The sequence below is a fragment of the Gobio gobio genome (genome assembly GCF_949357685.1).
Source record: "Gobio gobio genome assembly, chromosome: 16".
Classification (NCBI taxonomy): domain Eukaryota; kingdom Metazoa; phylum Chordata; class Actinopteri; order Cypriniformes; family Gobionidae; genus Gobio; species Gobio gobio.
The window spans coordinates 43,894,751-43,920,554 of NC_137109.1; the positions used below are offsets into that span (position 1 = coordinate 43,894,751).

Genomic DNA, 25,804 nt, shown 5'->3' on the forward strand with positions numbered 1-25,804 from the left:
AAACGGCTCCACAAACAGTCTTTTCAACCACACAGTATCATTCTGTTACAAGAACTCAGATTATCAGAGAGGTACTGGGATAAAAAATGGTTTGGATATAAACACTGATGTCTAAGGTAGCAATCAAAATACAGTAAATCACCTTTTGAAAATAACTTGACACCTCAAATAAAGGTTGTATCGATTACATCGTTACGCCAAGAGGTGGTGACAAGTGACTTAAATGTATTTGTCATTGAATCACTTATTACATAGTAGATTAGTTAAAAGAAACACTGATTCAGCAAGCAATGAAAAAAGTGAAGTATTTATGAGTTAGTCATTGAATAATTGAATAATTTTTTTAAATACAAAAAAATGTTGATTCTCAATTTACCCAGAATCAAGCTGCTCTAATAAAGGCTACTGTGGCATATTTAATGTGCAAATTTCTAAGCTATCAAAAGGATCAAAAGGATCAAAACTTTGCTGTTGTACAAAATCTACTGTAGCTAGTGGTTTTCCAAAGTTACTAGCCACTCAGCATTTTCACTGACCACAATTTTGCTGTTTGGAAATTACATTTGATATGATTAAAGTATGATTGGCATGCCTAAATTACTTGATTTAAAACCCTTTCAAACTTTAAAATTCAGAGTGACCACCCAAATTCAGACTACATATCAGCTGGTATGTGCAGGTGGGCAAGGGGTGGGCAATATGAGCATAAGCTAATATGAGAAATTTAATATGATACAAATTATTTTTGTTAGGCTATATAAAAGAACAAAGATGCAAATTACAAAAAGAATTTAAAAAAATATTTTTTCAGATACAGTAGGTTTCTTTAATATGTACACATTTATTTAAAATCTGTAGTTGTTTGATTAACATTAATGACAGACAGGTATTTAATTGGGCTGCAGAATGCATGGACGTAATATTCTGACACATATCCAGTTATTCCTACACTTAAGCCATAACCGACTGTGTTCATGCGAGGTACACCACACGATGGACATTGACATCTGTGCGTGCATGTTCTTGACTTTTCAGGCGCAAGGAGAACTGATCTTGCGTGCGACAGAGAGAGCGCGCACGTGAGAGAGCGCTTCTGTTGTGTGTCAATCAGCACGATTCCGCCTATCCCACCTTCACTAACTGCAAGTGAATCAATAAAGAATTGTAACTGAATTGTCATTTTGTCATACGATGGTCTTGGCATTTGATTTGGCTGTATGCTGAAATTATATTCAACCCGCCAAAGTGGCTAGTGGGAGTGGCTGCCTTACCCGCCACAGCTGAAATCTACCCGCATTTGTCGGGCTGGCGGGTGTTAATGTCAAGCCCTGAATATAACCCATTATAAACAGTGATGTTGTCTATACTATATACAGCGCGACACGACAAATCCCTGGCAGTTAACTGATGCCTCGTTCTATTTATGACCTACTGTCAAATGCTTTGCAACAGTTGCTATGCTGCATCCGGTGTAGACAGCTTCTAGCTGTTTCGGCGTGGCACGTCAGCGATCACGTCTGTTTTAGACATGGTGTAATAGAAGTGATATGATAAATGCATAGATTTGCATGGATTGCTTGTGGTCTAGTGGTAGAGTTTTTGTTAAGCGCTTCAGAGGTTCTGAGTTCTAATCCGCCCTCATATATATTTTTTTCTCATTAAAACTAAATGTGTTCATCAGTGATTCTATATCAAGAGCAGGGACACGTTTGTGTGCCTTTTGTTTTGGGACTTCACCAGACCGAATAGAGAGTTTCCGCAAACCGCGTTAAGCAATAGATTGAAGCGCTCGTCTGTATGAAGAGAGAACTGATAACAGCGGCAACGAGCACTCGCAAAATCAACACTTCTCTTATTTAACACAAACTAACAAATTGCTAATCAAATGGAGATTTGTCTTTCTATTAGGTACATCCGTGCTGCGAGAGGTTTCAAAAAGTGGCGGGGACAATATGCATGGCAAAAAGTGGTAGGGACATGTCCCACCCACAATTTACGCCTATGTGTTAACTTGTATATTGTTAGTAATATTTAAAGATGAACACTCACTGGACCAAAGCGATTTTTACATGACTCGACTGAAGCAAGGTTTACATGATTACCCATCCATTTTAAGTCACTCAAAATGTGAAAAATCAAAAATGTGAGAAACAAACGACACATCAGGCTTTCGAGGAGCACTTATTTGTACCTTGATCTATCAGTCATCATTGTGTTTCCCCCCACATATTAAAAATTACAAACCTTTGCTAATAAAACTTAGCATTTAAATATCATCCTACTAAGACATGCTAGGAGATATAGAGGAACCACTGATATTTATATGCACTTTATGAAAGTAGTTAGCTATACGGTTATAAAGAGCTCATTGATACATTTTACAAAGCATCAGTATTTTAATCGTACTTTCTGGCCATATAAATATCAGCGACAAATTGAACATTTTAGCTAAATTTGGATTCTCTGTATATTTTTTTTCTTCCCCTCCTCATGTATGAACTCCATAATCTCCTACATGAAACTATATGAGCGATAAAAGACTGATGTATGAAATATGATACTCAACAAAAAAAACATTTTAAAAAAGTTAACATTTTGACTAAAGGTTCAATAAAGTGTTCAAAACACCTGACTGTTTTTCTGAATATTTTTTCATATGTCAGGCTTTACAGGGTTAAACTGCTCTCAAACATTGAAGGACATCACTCACGTGAGATTTCGGAGTCTGGCTTCATTTGGCATCATAGGTGAGGGAGCACCATCTCTTTCCCAGTGAGTGGGTTTGGACAGGTAGATCTGCTCAAACTTCAGCAAGTACCGAGGCTGCAAAAAATAAATCAAAAGAAAATCAGACAATTCATTTTATAGTCTCATAAACACATAGCTGATATCAGGCACGGAATCAAGTCACTCACCGGTTCCTCCACCTCTCCAGATGTGTGCTGGGCCTCAGCCTGCAGGTCAATGGGTGGAGCATCCTCCACAATCCTCTGCACAGACATCTGGATGAACTCATCAAATGAGTCCAGCTGCTGTCGCACCAAACCTTTTTCATCAAAATATGAGCTAGAAAGAGAAACAAGCAAAGCAACGTTGATAAAGTTAAAGATTTATCGTATTAATTAAAATACTGCGATAGATAGATAGATAGATAGATAGATAGATAGATAGATAGATAGATAGATAGATAGATAGATAGATAGATAGATAGATAGATAGATAGATAGATAGATAGGTCAACATTTTGATTTTTTTTTACCTGATGACAATCCAACAGGCCTCCTGCCACAGATCAGGGGTGATTTCATCATCATCTTCATCATACTGGATATCTACAACCATTACAGAACTTGAGGTTATTTACTAACACAAAGACTTAATACAATGAGTGCAACAACAACAACATTGTGCTTACTAACAAATGCATTACCTTCACTCTATTAAAGTCTAAAATGGAAGACAAGCATTATATACTTGTTCTAGATACAAAACTTAGAATTAATGGAATATTTGTTTTGTTTGTTGTGCTTAACCAGCAATTTGCGACAAAGCTAACCATAGCATGTTAGCTCGTAACTTTGTGTTACGCTTAGAACTATAGTAACTAACCGCACCTTTCACTGTAATATCACTATACATATACACATATCGCACTTATATTGCACACACATACCTTCGTCTTGATCATACATGGTATTTACTGGTGAATAACTTGATTTCTGATTAAACTAAAAGGAGGTTAAGCGCGCACCCCACTGAACGGCGCTTTATGTCTGCGGCTGTGCCGCTACCTACGAAAAACACAAACGGCCACGGAATTGCACGTCACTTCCGAAGCAAGTGATTTTATTTTATTCAAGCATTTACACGTGTATGATTTAGTAAATCATATTTTAAATGTTAAATAAAATAAAATATATAACATAAAAATTTAAACGTTTTACGTTCTTTGTTAAAAAAAAAAAGTCCGGTGACGTATATTGTACGCGCGGCTCTCTGTATTATTTCACGTGGGTTCGTTGTTTTCAAGGTTGTAATGTTAGTAATTGTAACGATGTGATTGTTATGTTAACATATAACAATGTACAAGTTATTAAGAGCTTCGACATTCCACTTCTACACTCGTACGTGCTTAAAACATGTTTCAAGACCGGAACATGAAGGGATGTGGCGGTTTCCACGGTCAATTGTTACCAGCTTAATATCAAAAGACTGTGCAACCCATTTGGGCACAAACCAGAGGTGCAGATCAAGTCTGAGATGTTACAGCAGCCAAAAGGGAGCTAGAGTACCAGCATCAAATCAACTTCAGGAATACACATTAGTTGAACCGGAGAAACAAGAGCAATTTGTGTTCCCAGACTTTGATGAACCAGTGGACAATGAAGATGATAAACTGCCAGATCATCCTATTTTAAATGAGCTCATGAGTAATGCAGAACCAAAGCCAGTGCGTGAAAAGCCTGGCAAAGACACGCACCTTAAAGGACTGGAAATGCAACTGAAGCATTTAAAGGGCTCTGCAAAGTCTAAAGTGGAGGAAAACTCAATAATTGAGTTCCACGATGAAGGATTCACACTGGACAGACACACCAAGTCAAAGAGGGTTAAAAAGCAGCAAAAGATCTATGGCACTCCTGATGTGGAGGTGTCAGTCAGTGGTTCCTCTTGCTCTGGCTGCGGGGCCCTCATGCACTGCGCCGACCCTGAAATCCCAGGTTACCTGCCAAGTGAGAAATTCAAAGTGTTAGTTGAAGAGGACAAACTGAAGAAGGCAATATGTCAGAGATGCTTTTTAATCAATCACCACCAGAAGGCTTTGAACGTCACTATGTCCAAAGAGGAGTACAGAGCGATTGTCAAGAGAATTAAATCAGAGAAGGCTTTGGTGCTGCTAATAGTGGATCTCCTGGATCTCCCCGACTCCATCATCCCAGACCTTCCAGAGCTTGTTGGGAAGAATAATCACATTGTGATTTTAGGAAATAAAATAGACTTGCTGCCTGGAGATGCAGAGAATTACCTGCAACGTATAAGACGTCAGTTGGCGGCATACTGTGCCAGCAAGGGCATTTCTACCAGTAATGCCAAGGACATCCACCTCATCAGTGCCAAAACAGGGTATGGTATAGAAAACCTTATATCAAGACTGCAGTCAACCTGGAAGTACAAGGGAGATGTGTATTTGGTCGGCACGGCCAATGCTGGCAAATCCACGCTGTTTAATACTCTACTGGAATCTGATTATTGCAAATCCAGAGCCTCAGATGTGATCCACAAAGCTACTATATCTCCATGGCCTGGTGAGATATTGCATTCAAGTTAATTGGCTGCTGAATATTGCCTTATAAATGATATGTAATATGTTGACCAATGCAATGTTTGCAATCCTGTTTCACAAGTATATAAAAATGAGAACAAAGAGCTTTTTAAGTAGTGTGCTTTGACCCTTTTAGGACCTTGTTTAGGAATGCGTAGTGCATTTCTGAATGATTAAGCTGTTTAATGTATGATATTGCTGTCCAAGTTATTTAAACTGTTAAAAACATTCCTATCTGTCCTCTGTATATGTAGGAACAACATTAAACCTGCTGAAGTTTCCCATTATCAACCCGACCCCCTACCGCATGTTCAGGCGGGCGGAGAGACTTAAACAGGCGTCGCTTTTGACTGAAGACGACATGAATCCTCAAGAGCTGAAGAGAATCAAACAATTCAGCAAGCAGGGATACTTGGTCGGTGAGTTTGCAAGGTGTTTTTTTTAGGGATCCACAATATCTCCTATATATACAGTTATCAGCTTATATTAGATTTCGGAAATTTAACTGTGCATGCTCATTTCCACTATTTTTACATTTAGAAAGCAATTGCCATCTAATGCTCACTTAAAGTAAAAATAAAGATTAAATATAAAAAACACATAAGTATTCACAGCCTTTGCTACACTCAAAATTGAGCTCAGGTTCATCCTGTTTCCACTGATCATCCTTGAGATGTTTCTACAACTTAATTGGGGTCCACCTGTGGTCAATTCAGTCGATTGGACATGATTTGGAAAGGCACACACCTTTCTATATAAGTTCCCAACACTTTGGCCTGAATGGCAAGCGTCATGTCTGGAGGAAACCAGGCACCGCTCATCAGCTGGCTAATACCATCCCTACAGTGAAGTGTTGGTGGCAGCATCATGCTGTGGGGGTGTTTTTCAGCGGCAGGAACTGGGAGACTCGTCAGGATCGAGGAATAGATGAATGCAGCAATGTACAGAGACATCCTTGATGAAAACCTGCTCCAGAGCGCTCTAGACCTCAGACTGGGGCGAAGGTTCCTCTTCCAACAAGACAACGACCCTAACCACACAGCCAAGATAACAAAGGAGTGGCTATGGGACAACTCTGTGAATGTCCTTGAGTGGGCCAGTCAGAGCCCAGACTTGAACCCGATTGACACTCCCCATCCAACCTGATGGAGCTTGAGAGGTCCTGCGAAGTAGGGGAAATGGGAGAAACTGCCTAAAAATAGGTGTGCCAAGCTTGTAGCATCATACTCTAAAAGACTTGAGGCTGTAATTGGTGCCAAAGGTGCTTCAACAAAATATTATTCAAAGGCTGTGAATACTTATGTACGTGATTTTTAAGTTTGCAAAGATTTCAAACAAACTTCTTTCACGTATTCATTATGCGGTATTGTTTGTAGAAGTGAGGGGGAAAAAATGTATTTAATCCATTGTGGAATAAGGCTGTAACACAAAATGTGGAAAAAGTGAAGCGCTGTGAATACTTTCCGGATGCACTGTCAGAACTTTGTAGTGTGTGTGTGTGTGTGTGTGTGTGTGTGTGTGTGTGTGTGTGTGTGTGTGTGTGTGTGTGTGTGTGTGTGTGTGTGTGTGTGTGTGTGTGTGTGTGTGTAAACGGTACACACACATACTGTATATGTTTTGTAAATAAACTTTTATGTTAGAGGAGATTAATCGATTTGACCGCACTAATATAAAAAAAAAAAAAAAAAAATATATATATATATATATATATATATATATATATATATATATATATATATATATGATTGTATTATTATATTTTATTATTATAAAACAGATTTTAAATTAGAAGAAACTTTCTTAATTTTATCCATTGTTTTTTTAGGTCATATTGGGAGGACATTCCAAACAAATCAGTCACTCAAGAAAGCCCTTGTGGAGTTTGATCCTGACAGTCTGAGCTTTGGAGAAGACGTGGAAGATGATGTTAAACCTAATCAGTCCTTGGACTCCACAGACGCAGAGCTCACCTACAATGAAATCAAAGATGCACACTGGTTCTATGACACCCCAGGCATCATGAGAGAACATGACGTGAGTCTCCCCATTTAAACTGTACACGCATAATGTGATATAATTATGCTCTTAATTGCAATCATTTCTATACACTCATATTTCAAAACATCTATCATTATGAATCATGTGCCACAAAGGGTTTTAATCAAAATGCAACTTTCCAGGTTCTCAGCCTGTTGAATGAGCAGGAAGTCAAGCTGGTGGTTCCTACTCATGCCATTACACCGAGAACATATGTAATGAACCCTGGTATGGTTTTGTTTTTAGGGGCTTTGGCACGCATTGATTATTTGGAGGTAAGAGACTGTTTGACAATAAATGTTTTGCTGCATCTGCCCCACATCAAGATAGTTTCAATGTTCTGTTACTTTCTCTAGGGGAAAAGCTCATGCTGGTTAACAGTTGTTGCCTCGTCTCGCATCCCGATTCATCTCACCAGTTTGGACAAGGCTGACGCAATCTACCAGAAACATGCTGGGAATATCCTTCTTGCAGTATGTATTTACTGAATATGTATGTGTGTGTGCTTTGTTATCAGTAAAATTAATTCTGCAATATTACATTATTTTGGGATAAGGTCCCATCTGGTGGTGAGGAGCGCATGAAAACTTTTCCACCATTTATTGCTCAAGACTTCGAACTCAAGGGGCAGGGAAGCAACACCGCAATTACTGACATCAAGATCTCATCAGCAGGTAATTTTCTGGAATTATTTTCGATAGACCAAGCAGTGCGAGACACAAATCTGGACTTTGATGAACTTTTTTACAATAACCTTTTACTTTTCCAACATGTATTTTTCCACAATAAAGTAACACATGTTATGGTATTATCATTTTAAAACGTGCTTGGTAAAACCCAAGACGTTCTTTGAATTACCAGGGTTTTTAATGGTACTCATATGGTATATTTGCAGTTATACTGACTGATACCACTACAGTACTTTTGTAAGGGTTTATAGTAAGACTTTTAACCAAACCACATAGTCAAGTCTTAAATATGTGGTCAGTCAGGCCCCATTAAAATATCTTAAATTGAAGTTTCTTCTAATATTTGTCATAATTTATCTCGTTTCTCAGGCTGGGTGGCTGTGACAGCAGCTGAAGGAGATCAGCTGTTTTTGAGGACTCACGCCCCTGAAGCAGCAGGACTTTGTTTGCGTACCCCGCCTTTGCTGCCCCACATCGTTAATCTGAAAGGACAGCGAATCAACAAGTCTCCTGGCTACAAGACTAGAAAGCCACATGCGCTTGTGGACATCGGCCTGTCTGTGAAAGCAGCTCAGAGGCTCAACGTGAGAAGGAAAAAATGAAGAACAACATATTTTAGTGCTATTTGATTTAACAATACTGCTTGTATGCTATAGTTTCAATTAATGTATTATTTTTTTATACTAAAATTTGAATTTGAAAATATGAATTTACCTGATAATGAAATGTGTATATAATACAATTTAAAATGTCCTTCAAATAAAAAAAAACCCCAAAACGAACAAAACTGTGGCAAGAGTTTTTATTTTTATTTTACTGAAACATCTGCTAAACATACAGGTCACATAGTAATCAGTTTTTCAGATCATTCATAAAAAGCCAAATCAAGGGGACAACATTATATAATATTTCAACTGTTATAATTTGACTGCTATTACTAGGAAAAGACAGTTACACGCTTGATTACAAAGGTGTAAAAGACAACAATCTGAGTTGTGAATTGGCATCATGCTATTCTAAAAAAGAAAGCAGTGCTTAAATAATAAAAAAAATTATAAAAGATAAATTTACAGTGATAAAGTATCCAACCATCCAAGAGTTTTTCAGGGTACCTGTGGAAAGTTTTCAAGGAGCACCACACCTCCGTACGAGGCCTGTGATTTTGTCCCTAAAACTCTACCAACTACATCTTGCTTTGGTAATATATCCAAAAAATTCAATATTGCACAATGCACTAAAGGCAATTATTTCTATAACTTTTCTCTTACAGTATTTCTTCCTTTTTAGACAGAACATGGCAAATTTAAATGTTTGTGGCACTGGCAACAACACATTCACACACATACAAAACAAAAAAAAGTCATATGATTAGATAAACTTTGGATAAACATTTGATGCAGATAATCAATTTGATATGGAAGGGAATGTTGCACGGATAAGATACAGTCATTCATTCATTCATCTGATGGTAAATAAGATCTAAATATCTGAGAAATGAATTAAAATGCACACATTGATTGTCTGAGGCACAGAAGAGCATGTAAAGAACAGAAATATGTACAGTTAATATACAGACAAAACCAAAATCTTTGGACTGAGGATGAATTTGAAATATTACCAGAACATTTACAGAAAAAAAAAGAATGATCTACAAACATAGAAGAGAGAAATTTAGCCTCACATGCAGTTGACAAGTGTAAAAATCTTTGAAAGCAAATTTACATTGAAAGAAAATAACCTACTACTCTTCAAACATTACAAACTACACACTACTTTCCTTAAAAGGCAGAGCAGCCTAATCAAAGAAAGACCTCTAGGAAGTGTACAGAAATGTTTTTTGTTTAAATGAAATGTTCAGCTTATTTGAAACAGAGCCTCAAAGGTAAGATTGTGGTTAGTTGTCAAGTGCTCTCTAAACTGTAAAAGGGAACAAAGAAACAGTTGAATACAATGAAATTAGCCAGCTTTAAACACACACGCCGTCTCTTGCTGACCAGAGATGGAGGCGCTTCAGTGGAGTGGAACAGCACAAAGACGCTGAAAGCCCCATTATCTTCAGGGCTATTCAGTGCTGGACCACCTGGGTCTGGCTAATCTGAGCTCTCTGCAAGGATGGAGGGAGAAAGTGTACTTGCTTTCAGAGCAGCCCTCCTTTTTGTTGTCCGAGTAGTGTGACAAAAAAACGCAGGGAAAGATGATCATTTCGTCATGGAGCACATGACTAAGCAAAGATTCAGTTAGTTTGGAATTCAATGGACAAAAGGATCCTACCACAAGTTTACAATGGATTTTCCTCTCGAATTGAAGGACTACTGTGGTAAGAACTTTTTATGTTGCATCATATCATGGCAAGCTAAAAACTAGAACATTGATGTGGGCGTCTGTCATGAGCTGTAAAGCCAACAAACAAACAAGAACCTAATTTTTTTTACAACTTCAACAAGCTTTGTTCAGTTCAAAAGTCTCTGAGAACCTCAAACCACCTTGGACACAAAGAAAGATACTCCTTACTTGTCACCCTGAGCCGCCCCCTCCAAGTAATACACATTTACTAAATGGCGGTTCAAGTGGCGGCGATAGTCCATCTCTAAAGAAAACGTACGGTCACAGAAGATACACGTGTGACTGAGCAGTTTGGTTGGAGATGGGAGCTCTTCTGTTGGAGTCTCTGGAAGTTTCTCTCCACCCTCGGTGGCAGCAGCCAGTCCGTTAAGACCAGAGTCGTAGCTTCCTTCAGAGGCACTATCGCTGATGTCACTTCCCCCGTCATTACTGTGGATACCCTCGTCATCCTCAGCATCAGTGGATTTGTGACCAGACGGACCAGGAAGTTCAAGAGATGGGCTGAAAACAGGCTGCTGTTGGCTGAAACCTGGAGAGCTCTCGCTGTCAGTAGGTGACGGCATCTCACTTCCACTGTCTACTTCTGGAATTTCTTTTGGTTCATGTGAAATCTTGTTCTCTGTTTCTTTAGGTTGTTCTGAGTCTGGATCTTGGGGTCGGCATGAGATTGTGGGTTCCTCCACAACAGCAGCAGTCTCCTTGTGATTTCTATCATCTTGATTGGTCACCACAGTAGGTGTCTGCTTGTCTGGTTGGGTAAGTACCTTCAGTGTTTCTGTGGCGAGCCGTTTTTCAGCTTCTGGAGAGCTTACTTTCTCTGGGATTTTATTGGTCTTCTTGGGTTCAATGACACAACTCTCAGGTTTGTTTGTACTTGCCTCAGCATTCTTGGTTTTGCTCTTCATGGCCTGTAGAACCTCAGGTATGGTGCGATTTCTTTCTGGAGCAGCAGAGCTTGTTGATGGCTTGGCTCTATCTTTCTTTGTGCGCTTGACCCGCTTTGAAGGACAGGCTGGTTCTGAAGAATCAGTCACTTGTACATTCCTGTTCTCTGCTTTTCTTTTGACTGGTTTAGTCCTGACTTCTTGCATTGCCTCTGTACTCTGGCCATCACTGTTGACCTTTGGCAATTTTGTCTGCCTCTTGTACGGTTTCTTGGTTGGTGATTTCCTGCAATCCTTTGCACTTTCTTTCTCTTCTGTCTCCTTCACTTTATCATTCAGCAGTCGGTTTTCCTTTTCTAGCCGCTCTCTTTCTTCCTTGTCTTTGTGCTGCTGCTTTTTATCTACAAGGTCTTTTTCCACTCTTTCTTTGTCCAAATCCAATCTTTGCTCTTCAACAATGGGTTGACGTTTTGCAATAACTTCATTGGCGGTCTCCTTTAATGGCTTCTCTTTCTTAGGACGACCTTTCGTTCCTTTTTCCATGGATTTGGTGGATTTCTCTACCTTCTTCACCTCCTTTTTATTAACTTGTTTGTCATTGCATCTCTCTGTTTGTGCCGCAGCAATGCCTGCAACTTTCACCAAAGTCTTTCCTTTAACCTTCTTACTGTTTTTCTCTTTGCCCTCATTTTTCGCCATGGCCTTTTTCTCTGCAGTTTTCTCGCCGGGTTGCTGGCTTGGCTTTCCAGATTTTTCTTTCACAGTGAAATCTGGATTTTTCTTTGAGGTCTTGTCAGTCAGCTCAGTCTCCACAGCAGAGGTGGATTTACTGGGTTTCTTAATGGAGAGGTTGATGGGGCCTGATTCAACATCATCCAATTCTCCCAACTGGTCTGTCGCAAGCTTATTTGGTGAAACATCATCGATATCAGTCCTTTTGACACGCAGTCTTACCTTTGACACGTCCATCGAGATATCAGTGCATCCTGGGTGTCTGGACTTGATGTGATACTGTAAGTTGCACTTCTTAGATGCAGCATACTTGCAGACTGGGCAAAGAAACTGCCGCGGGTTGACATGGAGCTCAACATGCTTTTTAAAGTTGCTTCGGTCGGCTGTTTTGTATTGGCAGTAAGGGCAGCTGAGGGGCTTGGGTCCATTGTGGACCTGTCTGGCATGGCGAGTCACCTCGTGCTGGTTGGCTGCCAGGTAGCTGCAGTTGTCACATTTGAAAGGCCTCTCACCTATTGTGGACAGACCATAAGGAGAAGGTCAAGACAGAACAATCAATCTTTTATTTCAACATTTTGAGAGAAACACAGATGCAATTCTCATGCGGGGGATACGGATAAAAGACAGGCAAACACTTCACAATACAGAATCACATTCTAATTCACACTGTATACCACAAACCGTGTACCATTTTATCCAAAGCCATCTGGCTCCACGGAGAGCAACAAAAGAGAGAAACGTCATTGACAAGATGAAAACACAGGCCTTGAGTCATAGCTGATTAACAGCACATTTGCTTTGTCCCAAAACCCAGAGAGCTCTCTTACAGAGGCAGCATAGTCACTTTGAAAAATGTATTCAATTTCTTTAAGATCTAATTCCCATGACTTTTCCCAAACATGGAAACCACAATTTTAAATCCTAATGAAGCTTCACAATACATCCCAGAATGCACTGTGAAAGGTTCAATGAAAATAAAAATAAATTGCCAATTGTGTCAAATTTGTATTTAATAACAATATATCATTGTAATTAAAATTAGCAACTGCTTTAGCTAATTCTAATATTTGCAATTAATAGATTCGTGCATGCTATGTATTTTTATTCTCATTAAAATAGTTTTTTGGCTAGATCTATTGAAATAACTTGGAACAAGGCAGCTCAGTAGGTTTCAAATACATTATAAATCCAAAAAAATAACTATATACGGTACACTCTAGATCAGCACAAGAATGTTTCAAAAGACAGATAACAGACTCACCTGAATGGGTTCTCATGTGTCTAGTCAGATGAGTTTTTTGGGAACTGGAGTACTCACAGTATATGCACTGAAACGGACGTTCACCTAAAAGAAGAATTCACATAAAGTGTTAGATTTTTCACATATATTTCTGATAATATAAAAGGACACTGAAACGTGATCTCTTTTAGACGCACCAGTGTGGGTCCGGATGTGCTGTATGTAGTTGTTTTTGCGGTCAGAAAAATATGAGCACTGGTTGCAAGTGAAAAGCTTGCTGGGATAGTGGTTCCTCAGATGTTTCTTCCAGTGGTACTGACTGATGGTGGTATAGGCACAAATGGTGCACTTGAAAACTCTCTGATCTTCACCCTCCTTAGTATGATGCTTAAGGTGAGCCATGTAGTGGTCATAACGGTTGGTGTTGTATCCACAGCGTTCACAGCGGATCACACCTTTAGAGTTACTCAAACTTTCACTATTCTCTGGGTTCGGTGTCGGAGATTGACCTGACTCACTGGCCAGATCGTCGTCAGAGTCAGCTGCACCATTTACCACCGTCATTTTCTTGGCGCTGTGGATGCGGATATGGTGAATGAAGTCCTCCTCGTTCTCGGCCTGGTACTGGCAGGGTTTACAAAAGAAGGGCTTCTTCTTCTTTTTGTTGGATTCGAAGATGACGACCGGGGTGCGCTTACGTTTTTCCACTGGCAAGGACTCAGATGGGGTCTTTTCGGACAGGTTTGAGAGATCTTCCGCTCGCTCTATTTCAACTTGCTCCAGCGCTCTTTCCGTCACATCTGCCTCAACCCGAGTGGCCTGTTCAGCATATGTGTCCTCAGACATCTCCGAATTGTCAAGGCTGTATCTGATAACACCCTCTTCCTCACTGTCAGAGTAGTTGTTGCATCCGACAGTCTTGAGTTCAACCATTTGTTTCTCTTCTGCATTGTAGTCTGAGGAAGACATCTCTGATGATACCACCACGTTAGCAAGCATAACTAGCTGAGGGGCAGCCACATCATTCCGATGCAGCTCGGGAAGGTCATGGCCGACCTCTGGTATTGGGATACCTACGGGCATGAAGATACCAGCCGTAGCTGGATACACCGTCTGAGCAGACATGCTCAACCAGCTGAAATGTAAATAGAAACACTGATTTTAGAGAACACAATACAACAAAATACATTCAGTAGCTTAAAATGTAAATTGCATATTTGTATTATCATCTTAAATTTCATAAAATAATGTGTATGAGAAATGAAAGAAGTCATCTATGACAAAACAAATAATGCATTTTCATTTAAGTTGCATGAGGGTGAATGATTAAATCAAATGTCATCCCTTTCTGAGATAAGAGAGTCTTAGCTGAGCCACTCTGATTGATTAACCCCACAATGAAAAAGCAGATTCAAAAACACATTTAAAAAGAAGCAAACAATGCCTAAATCATCTATATAGAACCAATAAATTACACTGTGCTTTCTTGTATGAAGTCCACTAAAGCAATAAGCAGCTTTAACTCTGGGTTATTTTAGGGAATTACAGCTGCCTGACAAATGCCTATATTGCAACAGTTCCAACAATCCCAACCATGTATGGTAATGTTCCTCAAAAGTAATGATTCAAAAGGCATGACTTGTTTAAGATGCAGTCTAGGACAATCATTAAATATATCCAGAGCAACAATAACAAAACGCAATCAAATCAACCAGGGGGGTATTCCAAAAAGCAAGGTTAACTTACCATCACATATACCCCAAACTCCCGGTTGATTAACCCTAACCTTGCATACTCAAGGTATGCTGGTTCCAAAGACACAGAGTATGTTCCCAGTTAACACACAAGACTTTCTCAACAGAGCGACAAATCGATGATTCACCATAGAAACAGACGCTAAGAAAAAGCACATTCTACTTCCTCCTCCTTTTGTTTAATGGTGATTTAACTACTTAGTGCACATCACCACCTATTTGGTGGTTGTGCAATCATTTTTTCAATCTTTTCGTTGAATAAGTAATCTTTATTCACTGAGAAAAAGGATTATAGTTGTTTGATGATGCTAATTAAATGAATGCAGATCAATGTGTGAGATGACAATAAAATAAATATATTTGAATTTAATTAACAGTTAAACATTACCTTGTTATAATAGTGCTTAAGAATTAATATCTACACGCCATCTCAATAAACCCGTCTCCAGCGTGTTGCCTCCGATCATTCGAATATTGCACTTTAATAATTATTTAATCAACATCATCCTCAATAAACCCGTCTCCAGCATGTTGCCCCCGGTCCCTCGAATATTCTGATCTATTATGACCTCCGAGCTGTAAAACTGCCAGAATAATAATAATAATAATACGCTGTTTGTTAATTGGCCAGAGGAGAACTGGCACCCCGACTGAGCCTGGTTTCTCCCAAGGTTTATTTTTCTCCATTAGGTCACCTGATGGGGTTTTGGTTTCCTTGCCACTGTTGCCTCTGGCTTGGCGTGCTCAGTTGGGGACACTAAATTTTTCAACTAAACATCGAAATACATCTAAATAATAAACTAAATTAACCATTTAAACTAAATTACTGATCAAATTATTGATCTAAAGCCCACACTGTCACTGTATGATACTTGAAATTTTTCCAGAATGGAAATTATGCTGCATTATTTTCCTGTTTAACACTGTAAAGCTGCTTTGAAACAATCTACATTGTTAAAAGCGCTATATAAATAAAGTTGACTTGACTTGACTAATACATCCGGAGCAGGTTATGTTCAGAGTGAGTTGCTATGGCTACTTACATACCCTGAAAGTTTCCTCTGTTTTTGGAACCGAAAGTTGAGGTTATTCGCTTACTTACTCTTAAACATACCCGGTATGTCACATAGCCTGCTTTCTGGAACACCCCCCAGAACTTTTTGGAGTATAGTTTACTTTCCTGTGCACTAGTAAACAAAACTATAATTTCCACAAAAAAAATTAAATGTATTAAAATCTAAGCAATTCAGACGTTTATTTTAACCCAAAATATGTTACTATAAAAACTAGGCATATATTATGTACCATATTTCAAAAAGTATAATAATATTTCTGAATACTTCATGATATATAATATTTAGAAACACTACATAAATTCTAGTTTAAAATGTTTTACTATATGAATATAATATATAGTAAATATACAATGTGTGTGTGTGTGTGTGTGTGTGTGTGTGTGTGTGTGTGTGTGTGTGTGTGTGTGTGTGTGTGTGTGTGTGTGTGTGTGTGTGTGTGTGTGTGTGTGTGTGTGTGTGTGTGTGTGTGAGAGAGAGAGAGAGAGAGAGAGTGAGAATGTTTAAAAACACTAAATGCTACATACAAAATATACTGCTTCAAAAAATGTTTTGCATGTTGACTAAACAAAATAACAAATTCACAAAAACTCTCCAGTTAAAGCCTCATTAAATCTGTTCTAAGGTCAGAAATATGGTCATGGCAAACAGAGTCATGCATGTGTGTGATGAGGGCCTGGGAGCTTTGCATGCTCAGAAATGTGTGTTCGGCCATTTTAAAACAGCACCACCAACTTCAGCCAGGGGAGGAAGAAAAAAAAATACAGACGATGAGTGAACTGAAGCAGCTTTACATGAAAGTTTACAGAGATCAACTCATTTAATCAGCAAAGCACTAAACCTGTTGTGCTAAGCTGCCCAATCGAGCCTTGCGTGAACACATTCAGTGATTGCGTTGAATCAAAATGGTCAAAATAAGAAGTGAAAAACTTTGACCTTGTTGGACAGCTCCAAACACGACCCATCTGAATCAGACGAACAGCGAGCTACACATTATACGACATTTTACAGACCAAAACTCACTCACTACATAAAGTTTAACAAGTTTAACATTACTAAAAGCAAATAAAGACGTCGAACATGCATTTCGCAGAAATATTGGTGGTTTTCGAATAAACAAAAGCTCAAAAAGATGTGATTTACTGTAAAAAGCGAAAGGTCTGTCTTTTTTCAATTTTGAATAGTAGCATAATCTACAATTTTAGTCAATCTGACAGCAAATGTTGCGTTACAAAGCTTTATTAAGAAGGGGGAAATTATTTTCCGGAAACTGTAAGCATGCAACAACAACAACACGCACCCACCACACACACAACCCAACAAAGTTGCACTTTGTATTCAACATAGTCGATCGAAGACCATGGCGAGGTTTTTGTGTTTCATTTCTCATTAATTCTACGTACTTTTTCACGTTTAATTTGGTCTGCGTGAGTGTGTTAGCCGTGGTCCTGATCTGATCTCTCTCCGTGCTGAAATCAGCTGGACAGCGCCTCTTCCTTTCAATGCAACCCTCCATTTTCACTCCACTTACTCAAACTTAGTTGGGCTCGTGCGCGACACAAAACAACCCAAAACCACACCCTAATGAGCACGAAACCACACGGAACCAAGACCACGTACTTACCGGACACGTTCGCTCGTTGTTTGGCGATGTTGTTGAAGAAACAAGTTTCGGGAGAAGTTATTTCCAAACTCTTAAATCGGTCGAGGAAGTACGCGACACTCACGCATTCCAACACATCGCTCTCGCGCAGCGATCGCGCTGGGGAGGTGTGACGTCAGCGCGCTCGCTCACACAGGGCGCGCTCGTGTTCTCGCGCCCTCAAAGTTTACTATTTAGTGTTTGTTTGTGTGTAGAGTGACAGACTGGGTATATATAATACAGCGACGACGATATTTTGATTGGGTCTAAACTCTGTAGTAGTTGGTCAGCACTCAGCTGTGTACAAGGCACGATATCGCTTTTGTGTTTGTTAACGTCCAAAGCCACACGTGGCAAACAGGCAACAGTAGCCTAGTAGTACATTTATTTTTAAAAGAATACTTTTACAGGAAGATAGTAGGCAGCTGAACTTACATGATCAACAAAAGGGCTAGGCAAACAACTAGTAAATATGGGTTGGGGGATGCTGCTTATTTTCCATGTTTTGGTCCACACTTTGAACCCTTGTGGTGCTTTGGACAAATTGGACCCATGTTGAAAGTCATGAATATTTAATACAAGTAGCTACAATGGGTCTAATGACCTTAAATAAAAGTTTTTTTAATCTCCCGAAGTGTATTATGATATTAAAATGATTAACACAATTTGAAGTAATAACACAATTTGAGTAAAAACTTTGGGACACAACTTCAACAAAACATCATTCAACATGGCATTTCAACAACAATTGATATTAGTTGAACAACATCTATCAGCTACAGTTGTATTTTTACTTAATGCATATTTAATTTGTATTTCTAATTTAAAGGGGTCAAGAACTGAGAAATCAAATTTTCCATGAGCTTTTTACATATAGAGGTCATCATACTATATGAGTTTCCCCGTTTCAGAACTGAAAACTTCCTTGTTAGTCCGAAAACAGCTTTTATTGTAAGTAACCAAGCCCAGATAAGGACTCATTGTGGAATGTGCCTATCTATAGGTGAAAGATTCAAGAGATTCAAGAGATTTTATTTGTCACATACACAATTATATGCAATATACAACTGGCAGTGAAATGTATTCTTTCAAATCAACGCCTACTTCATCATTGCAACTTTGGCCCCACCCAGTGGCGTGTTAGTGAGATGACGAGGAGAGAAAAGTAATACAGGCTGGACTACAAATAACATTACCTTCCAAAGGATCTTAATGCTAGGAATGTGGTTATTTTATTTAGCAATAATGTGAATGTCTCAGTTGAGCATTATTTATTTGTATTCGGTACATTTCACGGTGGATTCTTTGGTAAATCAGTCACACTTTTAGGGCAGACTTTGCAAACAGACTTTTACGATATGGACAACATGTCCATGTGTTAATTCTAATGCCTGATCTGTGACCAGTGATTTCAGATAGGCTATGTAATGATTCATGTAGAGTCAGATGTTCTTTGTCTGTGTCAGTAAATCAAACCAGTGACTAAACTAAACTTACCATTGTTTCTCTTAGTAGAATGAAAATAACCTGTTACTGTGAATTAAGCGATCAAAGAAAGCTCCCTTTACAATCGCTGGAGCTGTCAATCAAACAGTGTGAGTTCCAGCTCGCACCCCTTATAATCAACAAATCTCTTATTTACATTGTGTTCGCACTTTTAGTTAGTCGTGAGTTGCAATGACGAGGTCACTGCATTCATGCACTCATCATATCTGTGATCGGCTACAATTCTCATCACTGCAACCTTTCATACCACAATCTAGATATAATGCTATAATCAACACTTTTCACGATTAGTTGACCTTGAGAGCTGTAATAGTAAAAATGTGCTGAAAGTTTTCGAGGGTGTTCCACATGTAATATTTATTTAATATGCAAAGATGTCAGCCAATCCCAGCAGTGGGCAGACGCGCCCCTTCAAAAAGAGCGTTCAAACCAGAGGGATAAAATCAGGGTAGGAAAAGTGCCTAAATTATTCCTAAATTATGACAATTTTTGGGTTAAAACATCACAGGAAACATAAAACAATGCAGTTCATTACCCCTTTAAATCTACTTTTTGACAGGATCCCTCGCTATATGGCTCATTTTATAGCGTGCAGATATATCTTCAGCCCTATCTTGAAGGTTGTGATGGTCTCAATATGGTCAAAATATGAAAAAGATGAAAGTTGAGTGTCTGCATCATTCCTGGTGTGTAATTCTTGGTTGTGCAAGCAAGGGATCTACCAAGGCACTAAATGATGTTCTGTTATGGCTTTTAACATGCTAAATCTCACTTAAGTAAACATGCTCAACAGGGCTATAGCAATGGTTTGTTTGTCATTCTAGTCTGGGTGCCAAAGTCTCAAAAATAGGTTGAACCTGATCTGGTCTGGCATACTTTTTATTTGTGTTTTTTCTGTTAACTGTTAGGAATAATTGGAGGGTCTGCTCTGCCGGAAATATCATGAAAGTGCACCCTTTATTTTTTATCTGAAAAATGTGGGGGGGAAAAAATCCTCAGTGGGTAGGGTAGGCTGTCAATAAATCTACACAGAACACATGTGCTGACAACATCTACTGAAAAAATAACTCTTAAAAACCAATTTCCATCAATTTAATGCAAAAACAGGCGTTTTCTAATTTTTTCCCAATATTTTCATCTTTACTTCATTGGCAATCAACTATTCCCCCAGGTTATGACATCAGTCAATATGCCATTCTTTTCACCAAACAGAATAGGTACTCATTCCACAGAAAAAATTATAAAAATCCAACCAAAATAAATGGATCTGTGATGATTTCACTACTAGTTGGCGATCAACAGGCTCAGAACCTCAATAGAACCTCAATAGAATATTTTTAGGCTGCTCTCAAAATCCTGAAAAACATGCTGGATATTTAGCATCATGGCACACTTACGCACACACACACACACACACACACACATCATTTTAGTAATTTGAATAAGTTTGGAATAACCAACAAACGGTAACCAACGGATACCAACAGACTTCGAAGCTGCTCATCATTGTCTGTGGTATGTGACAGGTCCGTCCCAGCGTTTTGGGAAAAGAATGCAATAAGGATATTGTAATCAGAAAATATATTTCTGATGATTCCTCAACCCAAACGTATCCCTGTAGCAGCAGCATTCATTCTCTACTAGTTTACTTAGCTAGCTTTAGCCGTTTTAGCTCATTTCGGTGGTTTCTTTAAACGGCCATAACTCCTCACAGGAATGGGGTAACGCTAGAGACTTTTATTCATTCAGAAAGGACACTCTTTTCATGGCCTGCCCTGAAGTTTGCAGTTTTAAGGATGGATGACTCACTGTGTTCAAAGAGAAGGGAAGGTTTAGCTTAATGTGGAAAATTAAAACTGTTTTAGGTAAGATTTCAGAATTTACTGTTACTTTTGTAATTTGCTCATTTTAGGTCTTTTTACACTAAGGTATAAAGAGCTTATAAGCAGTCAGGAAGGCGTCAGCCAAGGTCAGTTACAATGGAACAGGGTATAAAGTCTAAAGATAGACCTTGACCCTCTGCATGTTTGAGGACATTGTCACAACGAACTTGTAAAAAAAAAAAACATTTTGCCTTGCAGCACACGGGAAAAACACACGATATCATGAAGATCTGAAATCTCTATTTTTATCAAGGTTATTTCATTAATGTTAAAATCAAATATTTTAGTCAAAAACATCTCAGCATCAAAGAATCAAACTTTGGCATCAGATGACACACAAAACATACCAAATACACCAAGTGAGGTCAATTTGTATAACACTGTAATAAAAACCTCTTATTGGGATTCAGGAATGGTTTTACAACTGTAACAGAGGCCAGCTAGTAGTCGCTGTGCGAGTAAACCTCACTGCTCTGATCTCAAGAGAGGTTCTAGCGACTGACGCTAGAGGTTGCAGCCTTTAGCCTCCTTGTTAGAGCGTCCGACTCTCATGTCGGTGGACCGGGGTTCGAGTCCCGCTTGGAGTAGGCAGTGCGAACAGGAGGGGTTGCATTGGTGCCGTGACCCGGATGGGAGTGAGGTTTAGGTGAGTGAGTGTAACAGAGGCCAGCTAGTAGTCGCTGTGCGAGTAAACCTCACTGCTTACACAACTCAATGTCTATTCCAAAATACAACATAAGTGAAAGAGTGCATATACAGTAAAATACAACAATGAGCTTTAGGAAAACTAACTTTTCATTACACCTGTAAAGTGATCTTACAGTAGATGAAAAGTACTAGAGTTGAAAAGTTCAAATACCAAAGAACTGAATATGAACTTGGTATGCAACACATTACAGTATACTGTGAAGTACTGTACAATAAAAATAAATCAAATGAATAAATGTGGCATCCACTTTCGGACAGATTTCATTACAGTAGGCCTAGTATGACGTTTCTTGGTCTTCTGACAAAAGACGTTCTCTACCCATAGGCAGTCGTCTCTCAGTTTTGCAAAAATACAGTGCATGTAAAAAAGAAGGGTTTACTGTTTTACTGTAGAATCATCTAAAGTACTTTTACTGTGTACTGTAATTATAATATGTGTAAGTAAATTAGTAAAACTGTAGATGATTCTTATATTCTCTCTCTCTCTCTCTCTTTTCAAATTGCTTAAACACAATTTCTGAAACTATGGCTCCATTTCTCGAAACTACATGCACACATGCAAAACGCCACACATCTCTTGCAAAAGCAAAATGTTGTTTTTGCATAACTCTTCAAACAAACATCAAATGATTGACATATACACTCCCAACTACTCACAGATGTGAAAAATGTAAAACACTTGTCTATTGTGTCTTTTGCTTGTTCAGTGTGCAGTGGAGCGTTCACACATACATGTATGTGCACAAATACACTGTATATACAGAACGTACAATTAATCAACTTTACAGTTATTGAACTTAACTGAATCAACACTGAACTGCCTTGAACAGTATGACTTTGGCTTGTTAGAACTGCTTTACATCAGAATTTAAATTTATTGTGAAGCCGCTTTGTAAAAAAATCGGTAGGCCTATTGTTTAAAGCACTACAGAAATAAAATAGTAATGTAAGGGTCAAACATTTATTTGTTTCTCACAACATTGAGTTTTGATTTCCAAGTGATCAAATTAGGTATATTTACACTGTAATCAGAAATGCGAGAGGGTGAACAATTATTTATTTATTTCTGAAAACATTGACTTTTGATTTCTAAGTGATCGATTTATGTATAAGTGTTTTTCACACATGAGCATTGGGTGGAATTCTAAATGAAACACAAGAGCTTTTAGTTTTGAATTATGTGCCTAATGTAGAGAACTGTGTTGTACAGTTTTGCAAAATATATATATATATATAATGTAATGTTTATGTTTATGTTTACTCATGGATACATGTGTGCTAAAAGAGTTTGCATTGTGACATTTGAGAAAACAGGTGAAATGTGTCTTTGTTTTGAGAACTGAATGAATTGGATATTGTGCCAAATGAATTCGTTTTAGAGGAAAAAGTGCTCAGTCCGCGGGATGCATAAGTATAGCCTATTTTACATGGTGTTATATTCCATTTGACCACAAGGCTGCGCTGAACATCTACGTGAGCACTTAAGAAAATCTCTAACTCACACGAGTGACCAATTTTCAACCATATATTGGCATGTATATATGGCCATTCATTTTTTTTTTATAACCAATTTATTCCCACTGGTAATATTTGTGTGCTTTTGTGTCTGAAAGGGTTGTGAACATGTTATATTCATTTGACTTTTTCATGGCTGGTGTAAATAGTCACATGACCAGAAATGTTTAGTTAGTTTGCCTCTCTGAAAGATAATGCCAGTGCCTATCAAAGAAAGCATGTAAATTGATACAAATGCAACTACCATATTTGGTAATGTAGCCTATATGTAACAATGCCAATTTAAAGGTATGTATCTAATATATTATGAAAATTCTCATAATGATCGCAGTATGCCTACATGTACGGCAGTGGTCAGCTGGTCACATCTGTGAATGTTAAATTACATTTTAATTGAAATAAATAAATAAAAAAAACATAACTAATAAAATGTCAATACTACACAAATAAATTACCAAACCTTTAACAAAAATTTAAATGAAAAAAAATGTAAAGATAAAACTATTTAAAAACGATATTGTTATCTCAATTATACTAAAATAACAATGCCAGTGGGAAAGCATTTTGAATAAGTAAACTGATTGATTCACATGATAAAATAATAGATTTAAAAAAAAATTAAATAAACAAAACAAAAGTACACTGTTAAAAAAAAAGTATGTATAAAAATGAAATATGAATTTTCCGTTCACAGGTGTTTTACCTGTATTTTAAGCTACGCATTGCATTAGTTTGTGTTTTAATGGTTAACGGAAATTTCTGTAAAATTGCTGGATAATGTCCTTTTTTTATAGTGTATAAGTAAACATATGAATTAATTGCTGGAATTCAACCTCAGGGAATGCTTTTATTTTGAAACTGAACTTCTTCTCACAGTAGCTGACTTCCTTTGATGACGCAACAAGCGCTTTCGCTAATCTACAAGTCATAATCAACAACAAATCCGCCTGCAGAGTCTATACAGATCAGAGTGAGCTGAGCTCTTCCCCAGCGCATATCAACCGATCTAACAGCTCTGCGCTCTCTGTGCTCTGGACGGACTGCTTTGGGAATCTGTCCGGAAATCTCCCTTGCGATATTATTATCGCGGATTGCTCTGGCACGGAGATTTATCATGAAAAACATTGGGAATATGGAGATGTTATGGGGTTTTAAGAAGATGCCGTCGCCTGCCGTTTAACTTTATGTTACCTGGATGTGAAAGAGAGTTTTACTTCTGTTTTCGTGCCGTAAAGTGACTCATAAACTTTACAACGGACTTAACTTACACGTATAAACGTCAACCATGATTGGGACTAAAGTTCAAGTTGCGGTTTTTGTATAGTTTTACTTGTAATAACGTTGTAGTTTTAATTCAAGGAAATAAGCCAAATGTAGTGGATCGCGTGTTATTAGTTGAGAACTGAGCTAAGCTGTTTAATTATTTAACATTAGGTGGAATCGGTTGAGGCGTTTATATAAATATATATACATGTAGATTACATTGTATTTTGTTATTTTTTTTAAACAATTAAAACAGTATGTGATAGGGGGTTTAACTTGTAATTTAGCATTAAAAGAATCACATGTTCCCATAAAACCCAGGAAGTGGGAAATACATAGGAAATAACTAGGTTAGATTGTAAATAGCTTCTTTCTTTTTTTTTTTTTTAAGTATTTAAAAACAAAAAAAATTCTACCATGCCGGATGCAGTTGTGAATTTCAGTCTTTTGCAAAGGACTTGCTCTCTGGTGGTTGTACTTTGTTTCCTTCACATCTCTGTTACTGTCATATATTATATGAGAAATTCAGATTCAAGGCAAGCCTTCGTACAAAATCAGCAAAGCCCTCAGATCCACAGGAAACTGGCCGAACAGAAAGTCACTACAGAGGAGATCAGACTGCCACCTGTGACAAATGTCACAGAAACTGAGAAAAAGCTGGAAACATGCCCTGACAATCCACCTCACTTGGGTGAGTTTCTGTTTCACATCTAACGTGATTCTTAGACTATGGGCACATTTATGTTCTTTGGTCATATTTAAAAAAAAAAATAATACATATAATTTTGGACAAATTCCTCTTTCTTTGTCAAACTAACAATAAAACCACCGTAAAAAATTTTTTTTACTGCCTTTCTATTATTTGTTCATACTTTTCAACATGTGTCAAAATCACTGTTTACTCCTTGTTGCACACCCAGACTTTTTAACTTCAACAATGAAAATACAGTTTAAAAATATGACTTATCTGGTAACCATTAATGCACCTGAATTAAGCACTAGTAAAATAATTAAGATACATTATAGTATTTAATGAGAGACCACTATCAATATGACTTTTTATACCAAATATAGCTGTCGCACAGTATTAATGTCATTTCCACCACAACACTAATGTCCATTTAAAATAGTTTGTGTAAAAGATGTTTTAGGTGGTTTCTATGGAAATATTAAGGGACATCAGAGCACATGTTGGACATGGAGGGAATTTACATT

At 38.0% G+C, this 25,804-nt stretch overlaps 4 protein-coding genes across 7 annotated transcripts in view; 2 read left to right on the forward strand and 2 right to left on the reverse strand.

The window, feature by feature from the left end:
- The window catches only part of polr2b (RNA polymerase II subunit B), a 15,708-nt gene extending 11,913 nt beyond the window's left edge, over positions 1–3,795 (reverse strand). Inside the window, exons 1-4 of the mRNA XM_079838608.1 lie at positions 3,674–3,795; positions 3,260–3,332; positions 2,916–3,066; positions 2,711–2,823 (exon numbers count right to left, since the gene is read on the reverse strand). Of these exons, the coding sequence (XP_079694734.1) occupies positions 2,711–2,823; positions 2,916–3,066; positions 3,260–3,332; positions 3,674–3,692 (356 nt within the window). The 5' untranslated portion in view covers positions 3,693–3,795. The remainder of the gene's footprint in view (positions 1–2,710; positions 2,824–2,915; positions 3,067–3,259; positions 3,333–3,673) is intronic.
- Positions 3,796–3,969: 174 nt separating this feature from the next.
- noa1 (nitric oxide associated 1) lies at positions 3,970–8,803 on the forward strand. Its single transcript, XM_079838895.1, has 7 exons — positions 3,970–5,303; positions 5,575–5,739; positions 7,146–7,354; positions 7,501–7,632; positions 7,714–7,830; positions 7,914–8,031; positions 8,416–8,803. Exons 1-7 carry the CDS (start codon positions 4,082–4,084, stop codon positions 8,646–8,648), a joined length of 2,196 nt encoding a protein of 731 aa, XP_079695021.1. The 5' UTR covers positions 3,970–4,081; the 3' UTR covers positions 8,649–8,803.
- A 34-nt stretch (positions 8,804–8,837) lies between these two features.
- rest (RE1-silencing transcription factor) lies at positions 8,838–17,861 on the reverse strand. Its single transcript, XM_079838894.1, has 4 exons — positions 17,697–17,861; positions 13,443–14,380; positions 13,267–13,350; positions 8,838–12,517 (listed from the first exon to the last, which is right to left on the reverse strand). Exons 2-4 carry the CDS (start codon positions 14,368–14,370, stop codon positions 10,554–10,556), a joined length of 2,976 nt encoding a protein of 991 aa, XP_079695020.1. The 5' UTR covers positions 14,371–14,380; positions 17,697–17,861; the 3' UTR covers positions 8,838–10,553.
- Positions 17,862–24,284: 6,423 nt separating this feature from the next.
- The window catches only part of b4galt1l (DP-Gal:betaGlcNAc beta 1,4- galactosyltransferase, polypeptide 1, like), a 30,868-nt gene continuing 29,348 nt past the window's right edge, over positions 24,285–25,804 (forward strand). For 3 of the 4 annotated variants that reach the window (XM_079839210.1, XM_079839211.1, XM_079839212.1), the window contains exon 1: positions 24,294–25,280. In XM_079839210.1, the coding sequence (XP_079695336.1) occupies positions 25,007–25,280 (274 nt within the window). In that variant the 5' untranslated portion in view covers positions 24,294–25,006. Of the gene's footprint in view, positions 25,281–25,804 lie in introns of all 4 variants that reach the window. The other variant, XM_079839209.1, reaches the window with a different exon arrangement.